Source organism: Hydra viridissima, unplaced genomic scaffold (assembly GCF_058129835.1).
Source record: "Hydra viridissima isolate aposymbiotic clone 2 unplaced genomic scaffold, HvirCarnegie_v1 scaffold_11, whole genome shotgun sequence".
Classification (NCBI taxonomy): Eukaryota; Metazoa; Cnidaria; class Hydrozoa; order Anthoathecata; family Hydridae; genus Hydra; species Hydra viridissima.
In genome coordinates this window covers 15,510,540-15,521,303 of record NW_028324310.1, presented here as the reverse complement: position 1 = coordinate 15,521,303, position 10,764 = coordinate 15,510,540, and the positions used below count along the sequence as shown (strand labels likewise).

The 10,764-nt window shown below is 27.6% G+C and overlaps 1 protein-coding gene across 5 annotated transcripts; it reads left to right on the top strand.

Moving 5' to 3' along the window:
• The first annotated feature begins 121 nt into the window (after positions 1–121).
• LOC145190835 (growth hormone-regulated TBC protein 1-A-like) lies at positions 122–7,535 on the top strand. Of its 5 annotated transcripts, none has more exons than XR_016445242.1 (11): positions 122–298; positions 1,553–1,707; positions 1,832–1,878; positions 4,792–4,906; positions 5,002–5,123; positions 5,370–5,471; positions 5,623–5,686; positions 5,970–6,078; positions 6,190–6,327; positions 6,880–6,927; positions 7,046–7,085. XR_016445242.1 is itself a non-coding variant. In XM_090067600.1 (11 exons), exons 1-11 carry the CDS (start codon positions 282–284, stop codon positions 7,139–7,141), a joined length of 1,020 nt encoding a protein of 339 aa, XP_089923726.1. In that variant the 5' UTR covers positions 136–281; the 3' UTR covers positions 7,142–7,344. The 5 variants fall into 5 exon arrangements, 2 of the variants coding, with proteins under 2 accessions (XP_089923726.1, XP_079923869.2); XR_016445240.1 differs by having other exon boundaries at positions 136–298; positions 5,370–5,466; positions 5,958–6,078; positions 6,194–6,327; XM_090067600.1 differs by having other exon boundaries at positions 136–298; positions 5,370–5,466; positions 5,958–6,078; positions 7,046–7,344.
• Positions 7,536–10,764: the final 3,229 nt, after the last annotated feature.

Genomic DNA, 10,764 nt, shown 5'->3' with positions numbered 1-10,764 from the left:
TTGTTTTAAAGTTTTAGTTTGGTATTTGATATTTATTGTTATATTTTATACTAATGTATTATAAAACTTATGCAGATATGAATTGTTAGTAATTGTCTATACACAAATAACATTTATATGTATATACACTTTTTCTTATACAACACAAGTTCATATTATATTGGAATGTAGGTGTCTTTCTCAAGTATTTATACAGTTTATAGATTTTATTTACATGTAACATATATTTGCCTGCCAACTTCACAACATAAAATACTGAAGCATGAAAGTCTTCTACAAAAATGAGTTCAATAAATGGGTGAGTTTTAATCATGCTTACATATTTTTCTTTCAAGAATATTATTTTTTTGTTTATTATAAGGATGAAATAAGATGTTAAAATATTCTGATCGGTTTAACATAGTGCCTATGATAATAGTCTATAATAAGTACTATAGACCTCTATAGTAGGTGGAGCAGCATTTATAATTATGGTTAGAACTTAGTGGCACGTAATTTAGAATATAGCCTCCAAAACATTAAAGCATTATGAAACCTGGGTAGACCAGTTTATAGAGTTAGTTGCATGTCATGATGATAACATTTAGCTGCATGTAACATAAGCAAGGGCATTACCACACAAGAGTAAAAATAGTTTTTTTGAAAAGTAACATTTTTAAAAGTAAGAATGCATAAAAATGCATTTTTTCTTTTAAATGTTAGTTTTTAAAAAAACTTTTAAAAATTTACTTTTTAAAAAAATGACACTTTTTATAATGCATTTATACATTTTCATTTTAATTTTTTTTAACACATTTTTACATTTTTACATTTTTATCCTGAAAAATTTTATTTTTAAAAATTTGTGTAAAAGTAAAAATGTGAAATTTTTGCTTTTATGCTAATTTACTCAGAGCTGCATTAATGAAACAGTAATGAAGTTTAAGTTTACCCAAAATTAACGGTAAAGTTGCAAAAATATGCCTACAGATTTCAGATCTATGCACTTTTGTGCACTTTTACCATACTGCTGTAAGACCAGTGCTTAATACATCATGATAACATTTAAAATAACAAAATATTACATCATCTCTTTCTTCCAATAAAATTTAATTGTAATAAAAAGCATTCCCTGTAAATGATCAGTTTATGGGTTTTGCTGGTTGAGTAAATTCAAATGCAAAAATTTGGGAAAGAAATTGATTTCCTAAGATTGCAATTGTCATATATTTCCTTTTTCAGCTAGAATTTATTATTTCAGCTTATTATATTATAATTGCTTTTTTAGCTAAAAATCTTCATTTTGTAAGTGTAAGAAAAATCTACAATTTACAAAAAATATTTCCCAATTTTTGTGAGATCAACAGAATATTTGTAGATTATTTCTTTACACACAATTCATTTTCTAATTTCTTGATTTTAAACACATGGTGTATGAATCTAAACACAGAAATCTGATTGTAATTACATTATCAGTTTTCATAAACAAAACATTTTCAAAAAAAATTTTTGTTATAAAGTTATCTTAAATTTCAATATGATGGTTGTGATTTTCACCTTTTTTCCTATTAAGTGAAATTGATGCATATGGCTTTCAACGACAGTCAGACTTTGATTATGATAGTTATGAGGCATTCATGAAGGAATACTTACGCATATTAGCAAGACGATTGTCGAAATGGGAAAAATTAATGAGAAATACAGAGAGTGTCAAAAGATCTCGTAAAGGTAAATGAGAACCTCATAGTTTTTTCCTCAAGTGTAAAAGTTGCTGAAATGTTAAGAGGAGTTGATATTATTTATTATAATTTGTGTTTTTTATTTTCATTTGTATTTTGTTTTTTTGTTTTAGTGAAAAGATATATAAGGAAAGGAATACCATCTAATCTACGTACTGAGGTAAAAAAATTCTAATGTACCAATTAGAAAAATATCACTGCTTAGCATTTACAGGTCCTTACTTTCCTTAGTTCCCTAATTTTCTTCATGCATTAACAGGTCTAACTAATAAATAGAGTGAAGAAAGAAAATTAGGATAAAATTAGGATAGCTGCTAGATTTTTCCATCTCTCTGGAAAAAAAATTTAGGCTTAAAAAAAAAAAAAGATATATTGTATGTTGGTGAAACTCAAATGTAAAATCAATTGCAAATATATAAGTTATAAGTATAAAAATCAGTTTGAAAAGTAAAAATAAAAAACTCTATTTAAAATACATAAATATCGTATAACAAAAAGTAAGACCTCTTTTTACTTTGCATATAGATAATTATATTGTAGGTAATTATATTATAGATAGATCTTATATTATAGATAGTTGGTACCACTTTCTATTTTCTTTCTAAGAATGCATAACTGATAACACAGGCCAATAAAAAACTTATTGAATTAATTTTGACAGTTGTTCTTACATAAATTTGATACTAAATTTAAATTTTTTATGGTAAGCTACAGATTTTTTGCTCATCTGTCCAACATGTAGAGATAACATAAAAAGAAATTTCACCATTTTTAGATCTACACAAAAAATCCAGTTGTGTTCTGGATATTTAATCAAGTTAAGCACTATTTTAATGTCATGGTAAATCTCACATATAAACAGAATGACTAATTGAGTCAAAATTAAAAGTATTGCCATTATGCATGTATTTGAGACTTCACTTTGAACTCTTAATTATATATAAAAATACCTGACTGTGAAAAGGAGACCTAAAATATTATAGGAGAAAACAAATAAACTGACTTCTGAAAAAAATTTAACAAAAGTTATCCTCTCTCTTGTTCTGAAGTAGGAAACTTTTGCCAAGCTGTCAAAAAGGTTCTTTTACTTTTAATCAATAGTCTAATAGTTCTGCTTAGAAAATCCCAAATCACACAGTTATTTAGTTCTAATTACAACACTGAGGCAATTTATCTGTTTAGCACTAGAAGATAAGTCTTCCAAATCTGGTATTAGTTCATCAGTTTCTGTAACAGGCACTTTGTGTTCATCTTTTGTCAAAAAAACCTTTAAAAATTGGAACTGAAATCTTCTTTAGAATATTGATTGGTCTAGCTGAAGAAATGGCGACATAAGTTTTAGTATTTCAATAAGTAATTTCATTTTGATTGGTTTATGTTAAATTAATTTTCATTGGTTTAAATTAAATTCATTTTCATTGGTTGTCTGCAAACTATGAGGACTCCAAATAGTAATTTTTTTTTTCTTTTTTCCAGTCACAAATATGGCACACAGTATGTGGAGCCCACTTTTTGTCTTGCTCACCAAATTAGATATTGAAATACAAACAATGTGTTATGTTTACTAAATTGATAATAATTCACCTTTATCAAACAAGTATATAGCAGCATGGGTAGCAGCCACAGATATAACAAAAAGGTTTAGGATTATGTTTGCACTTTTGTCTATTTGAAGAAGCCATCATATTATGTATTTGATTTAAAACAATAATTATCTTTTTTTATAATTATTGAATGAAAAATGAAATATGAAAAAACTTAAGCTAAATTAGAACTTGTCAATAAAAGTGGAGCTTAAAAAATTTGAGCTTTGATTTGAAATCAAAGCATTTAAAAGGTGTGATAAGAACCCAAACAGAACATTAAAAAAGATTTATTTTTAAGATAAGTTCTTAATGTAAAAAAAAAGTCACAATCTTAAAATGATATCGAATGAGTTTGGCTTACCTAAAATGAAGCATAATAGATTTACATATATGCCACGTGTGACAAATTGTCTACATAATATGATACATTTGTAAATGTAAGCATTCTCTCTTCTCAGGAAACTGAATCAGGATCACAAAAAATTTTGCACCTTGGCTTTGAAATAAGTCTATAAGAAACACCAAGACTGATGAGTAAAAAAAATTAATGATAATAGAATGTTTAAACATTCATCCTTTACTTTCTGGAGATAAAAAGGCCGACATTTGATCCACCTAAGCTGTGTTAAATTGAATTTTTTACAAATCATAAGAAAAGATGCAGAAAGACTAGGAGCAGGAGTTATAGTCTTGAACTTTGTCATCTATAAAATTGCAAAGTAAAAAAAAAAAGAAACAAAGAACAAATCTGGAAACTTTCATTTAGACTTTCAAAAAATTGTTACTTTGGTTTGGAGTTTAATTTTTAAAGCTGCATGCTATTTATCTTTCTTAAAAAGTAAATTTTAACAAGTAAAAAAGGAATGTGCATGCTAGTATTTAGTCTTAGGGCTAGTTGAATTAGTAGCTTGATTAGAAAGGGCCTGGTAGTTTTTTTATTATTATTACCAGCATTCTTTCAGAAACTATACAAGCTAGAATTCTTCTACACTAAATACAATCAAATGAATGCAAGATTGGAAATTTATAAAAAACAACGCACAAATATAAAAAGGAAAAACAAAAGCAATATGGCAATATAAAAAAGAAAATTGAAAAATATTTTTCTAAACAATAAGATTATTTTGATAATCATTTTTTAAATGAAAAAAGATGTTTAGAAATAATCCAGATTAAGTTTTTATAGCTTGTTAAATTCTTCAAATATTTTTTGCAGGTGAACAATATTTTTTGCAAATGTACAATACTTGAATTTTTCATGCAGCATTTTGTAAAAAAATGTTGTACCCTTTGTATCTCACTTAATATTGTGCTTTATTACCAATACTATTTTATTTGCAATCAAATAATATCATTGTGGAGATTAAATGAGCAGGAAGATTTAGCCTCTAAGATATTGTTGTATGATACATAGATTTCTTGCAGTGTTTTTAATCAGCTTTTATATATAAAACTCATTTCTTTAAATTAGTTCTCTTATTTGGCAGGTGTGGATGTATGTGTCCTTTGCACAATTCAATAAAGAAAAATACCCAAATAAGTATGCTGAGATTTTAGCTCACCCAAATCTTGATAAAGTAGTCATTGATTCCATTCAATTGGGTGAGTTTTCTTTTTTCTTTGAAGTTACTTTAGGTTTCTGCAAATTTTATTTAAAGGTTGGAACTTTTTTTTAGTTCAAAAATGATTAATTTTAGATATAAAACGAACATATCCAGACAACATCTACTTTAAAGAGCTCGATGACAGCTTGCTACAACCTTTATCTAATGTTCTTACTGTGTACGCCAGTTATAATAGAAATGTTGGATATTGTCAGGTTAGTTTTTTTAGAATTAAGAAAGTTGGAGCTGTAGATAAACATTCTTCTTTTTCTTTTTCTTTTACTTTTTCAATTATAAGAAATTCTTTCTGGTTATAATTGTAAAATAACATGCACCATTATCAGATTGCAAAGAAACTTTTTAAGAATTGTATCTATAACAAAATTATTTATTGTGTTACTTCTTAAGCATTTTTATTGCTATTTTGAAAAAATAGTTTTTGTATTTTTATTTTTGTTCAGGGTTTAAATTATATTGCTGGGATGTTGTTACTGATCACAAAAGATGAGACCAATTCATTCTGGTTACTAACTCAACTGTTGGATAAGTTTGTACCAGGTCAGGTCAGATTTTCATCTTTCTTGATCTTATTTTTTCTTTTGGTCCTACTTTTTTTTTTCTATTAAAGTTCTTTAAAATGTAAATTTTATTAGAAGAAAAATGGTTTAAGAAAGATCATAACAATGATGCAATAACTATGCATTTCTTTTTTAGATTTCTACACCTCTAAAATGTTGGGATTAAGAGTTGAGTGTCAAGTTCTTGACTCCCTAATAAAGTAAGTTTTCTTGTTTGTTATCTGATTTGATAACAAAAGATTTGTTTTTACAATTTGTATCATGTGTGTACATTCATACATGCATACATGCATACATACATGCATACATACATGCATACATACATACATACATACATACATACATACATACATACATACATACATACATACATACATACATACATACTTTTTGATTTTTATAAAATGTAAAATATATGTAAATGTATAATAAATATATAAATATGTAGTTTAAAGTAAATATGTAAAGTAGAATTATGTTTAGAGCTTCTCATCCTGATCTTCATGAACATTTCATAAAGCACAACATTGTTGTAGAGCTGTTTGTATCAAAATGGTTTATTTGTTTGTTTGTTGATGTTCTTCCAGTTGAGGTAAGTTACTTTGCCTTTTTTTTTTTTTTTTCTTTCCATTCTTTGCTTAACAAAATTTTATTTTATGAGAGATACTTTTCCCCGCCTACAATTTCTTCTTTGTTTTTAAAGACAGTGCTGCGACTGTGGGATTGCTTGTTTTACGAAGGATCGAAGATTCTGCTGCGTGCTGCTTTTACGTTGATTATCATGAATAAAAATAATTTTCTTCAGCTAGACGAATTTACTGCAATTTGTACTTTATTTAAGGTAACTTGATTGAGGTATATCTTTGGGCTAAGATCCCTTGATGCCAATCTTTAGGGACTCTGTTTTGAATGGGGGTTTGTACAGGTATCCGGCCCAGCCTGTTTAAATAAACAAATCCAGAGAAAGCATTTTTTAATTCTTGTTCTTGATTTGGCTCCAGATCCCTTTCGTTCTTTTCATTCACAGTCTCTTTTGCCACCGATCGTGCTGTGAAACCGAATCCTATTCTGGATCGGCTTCACAAGTTCATTTAAAAACTGTCAGTCATCAGAAACAGTTTTACGGCCAATACACTTTCGCCCTGTTTGGAGCATTCGAAACCTATTTTATAAAAATTGGTTACGATTTAAGCATTAAATTTTCAAACAAAACTTTCACAGAATCCATGCTTTGAAAAACGTTGTATTTTTTTTTTTTAGATGCGTTACTAAGGAAAAAGAAAACAGAGATCTTAGAAAAAAACAATTAAATATTAAATAATTTGTTAACCATTTTTTGAACTTTGTTTATAAAATGGTTTGAAGATTCTTCCTTCGTTTCCTTTTATTTCAGAACATACCACTCTGCAAAGAGGCTTTAGATTGTCACTCATTCCTACAGGTTTAATTTTTTTTTTTTTTTTTTTTTTTTTTTTTTTTTTTTTTTACGATGTTTAAATATTTGATCGGTAGATGATGTGCCAAATGAATATTATTTTCTTTCTATTTTCTGTATTTAGTATTGCTTCACTGTACCAAAGTCATTTCCTATGTCCAAAATACATCAACTTCGAGCTGATGCTTCTCAAATTATATCATCCGGTGTTAAAAAATGAATAAAATTGAAATATCGCGAATCGTGGTCATCTCAAATACTCATTCAACGGTTTTCCTTCTAAAAAAACTTTTTATTGTGCAAAGTATTGACGTCATTGTAAAACAGTTTTACCCACCATGCATCATTCTTAGTGTTAAATGTTTTCGGCGTTTTACTTTTTTTGGTGTTACTCGTATATCTTCAAATCAAAGGACTTAGAAAATAAAACTATACTTAAATTTCAAACATTTTACTCAACTTTCTCAATTCTTGATGGGATGAAATGAAACTCAATATATTGTTGTAATAATAGCATGCTCTTTTTTATTGTAATGAATAGAAACATATATGTATATGAAATATATGTAAATAACTTTTAATAAGAGGAAATAAATTTGATTTGTAAAAAAAAACTTATATCCTGAGAAGTATCGCACAACAGGTTAAATGAACATCCGTTTTTGAAAATAAAATCACTAAGACACAAGGGAGAAAATTGATCACTGAAAATTGCCTTTCTTTCATCGTCTGTAATTTTTTTGATTGCAGTTATTCATTTGTTATGACAATCTCTGGTTGCCATAATTTTTTTTGCTCTCAACTTTTTTTCTTTCTTCGTGAAGAACACTCCTTAAGCTCAAAACGTCTCTTTTATTAGATTACCTCCCCCCCCCCTCCCCTCTCTCCTTGTTCATCTTTGTCTTTTCTGAACAAGTTGGAACAGTAGGAAACAAATTAGGGGCCTCCTGCACATAGTTGAAGTGTTCCGGAATTCGTGGGTTTGTGTGTTATGTACCTTAAAATACATAGAATCTTTTAACATTCATAAATGATATTTTAAAAATGGAATCTTGGAATAATGAATCAGTGATGCATGTTTTTTTATTTTTTTTTTTGGGCTATGTACTAGAAGGTTACTTATTTTAAGGATAATTTTTTGCAACTATAGTATTAAAAGTTTCTTAAAAATTTCTTAAGTTTCAGATTATCAAAAGAGAGAAAAAGTAGATAAAATGTTTTACAGTCAACTAAATTTGTTTGAATTCCATCAATATTATTCAATTATAATCCTCGGGTCCCTGAACAGAACACAAATTGGGAAATATTCCTCGAACTCTTAATAAAGTTTCTTATCGAAAAGTAACTGAGCTCTAATGGTTTCTTAAGATTTCGGGGCTTCTAATACTAGTTTCTTATTAAAAAAAAAAAAACGTGTATGTAGACCTTGGCCTTGCTTTTGCAAATGTAAGGCCAAGAGCAATCTTATGAGCTCTTTTATCAAGATCTTAGGGTTATGGATGAAAGATATAAAGCTGATGACAAATATTGAAAGCTTTTTGAGTTTTCCATGAATAAGTTTTTTCATAGATATATTAATCTGGATTATTTTTACATATATTGATGTATTATGACACTTCTTAATGTAAAGCTTGTCAATAAATCACCACTTGACAATAATGTCACCCTATTGTTGCACCAATCAACTAAAGCAAACATTTTGAGAAAAGGAAGTATTTTCGAATTTATACTTTTTCGAGTTTCATGGTTTTTCAGAATTCTTAAGCGATAATAAAGTGCGCGAAAAAGTTGTATACGCGATTATTTTAACCAACTGCGTCTCGTTTCTAGAGCGAAACCATCTTAACAGTGTGGGGTATAAAACTATTTCGATCATTTCTTCGCAACTTTTAAAGTTGTTTAAATTACAGGAAAGTGCGATTCGTCAAATTATTTAAACAAAAACTTGTTTCAAATTTAATTAAGTTTCTATATATTCCGTTCCGACATTTTTCTATTCTGATATTTTTCCATTCTGATATTTTTCCTTTCTGACGTTTTACCATTCTGACATTTTTCTATTTTGATATTTTTCCGTTTTGAATTTTAGTAATCCAAATTAAATAACTTAAAACTATGTTAATCGCAAACAACGTAAAATTAACGTAGAAAAACTAGATAAAATGAGGTAAAGACAAGAACACTTGCGTATGTTTGAAAAAGTAAAATATTCCAAGGTTGAATGCTTTCTATAACAATTAATTAATTTTAAAACGAACTGAGAAGAATGGTGCCCTTAACATCTACAGCTATATTTACAAAAATCAACACCTTGAAATATTAACGCTGTTGCAAATTGTCTCACAGAACTAAAAGACTCGCAAACCCAGTGTTTTTTAATAAAGCCTAAAACTATATTGCCATGGACAAAAAAACGCGTTTATGTTTTTTATAAAGCATGTCGGTGTCCTGTAGGGTTTATTGAAATCAGTACTTGTATTATTTTTAAATCACCAGCCGAAAATTAATCAAAAGTTTTAACTTTATTATTGAGAATTGTAAAAAATTTTCTAGTTTTTTGTTGGCTTATATATGTTTTCTTAGTAAGTTATAATCCAAAATGATTCTCGGGGTATGCGTTTTCTAAAGCGGATTTCAAAAAGTTCTCAAAACTTATAAAAAACTTGTTCATATTTTTATTTACTTACATTTTTTTATATTTAGTTTGTATATATATATATATATATATATATATATATATATATATATATATATATATATATATATATATATATATATATATACTATTTCTACTTTTTGATAATTAGTAGCATTTCATCAAATTAAGAATTTTTCATTTATCAAGTTCTGAATATTTGCTCATACTTCTAATACTTAGCAAATATAATGTGCAATTACTGTTTTTATCACTATATCATCCACGATCCATTTTATGAAAAAAAATTTGCTTAACTGTCAATTTATGACGTCTCGCTATTGGTTTTACACCAACGTTAAAATTCGAATAAAACTGCCATTTTTTTTGTTTAAATGTTTCAGTTGCACATTTACACAGACACATTACACTGAACCATAGAATGCCAGAATACATAGATGTAGATTTAGATTTAAAAATGGGACTGGTGGGAAGGGGGGTGGCGACATAATATTTACAAAAAGATGCGCTATATATTAATTTTTTTATGTTAAAGTTGATAACGCAGTCTCACTGACTTTCACTTGGATTTTTATTACGTCATTGATTGTTTTACTGTGTTATTAACCGTTTATTGGAACATGGTTATACAAGCATCTACAGAACAGGTGTTGAGCAGTTAATAGGTGTTCTTAAAAACCAGTCATTTGTAGGGAGATTACATTAGTGTGTTTTAATAAAACGGAATCTAATACTGGCAATTAAGCAGAACTATTCGCAGTTATCAAACATAATTAAATGATTTCATAACTAATAGAGTATCCATTATTTCAAGTCATCTTGCAATAATAATCAAAAAGGTTTATTTAAAGAGAAATTGGAAGATGTGTGACCAGGGAAGAGAAGAATGTTTATAATACATTGAAAATTTTGTTTTGATGTTTTTTATGCCCCATTTGATCCGTCTTTTTTTTTATGTCGGAAAATTAAATTTTTTAAAAATAAATATAGTGAAAATTTGTAAAATTTGCACTCCGCTTCGTAAGTTACAAACAAAATCTGATCACCTAACTAATTTGAAGTAAAACCCACCGGTCAAATGTAGCAAAAATAAAATCTTATTGGAATTTTCATGCTATTTTACAAAATGCTCAAAAACATAAATAAATAAAAGCAGATAGTTAATTAAAAACTACTAAAAACCACTA

Bases quoted from the DNA above. Each gene is read 5' to 3' on its own strand.
- LOC145190835 (XM_090067600.1), top strand. The intron at 5,687-5,957 runs GTAAGTTTTCTT...TATGTAAAGTAG, and splicing joins GTTCTTGACTCCCTAATAAA to AATTATGTTTAGAGCTTCTC. The intron at 6,928-7,045 runs GTTTAATTTTTT...TTCTGTATTTAG, and splicing joins ATTGTCACTCATTCCTACAG to TATTGCTTCACTGTACCAAA.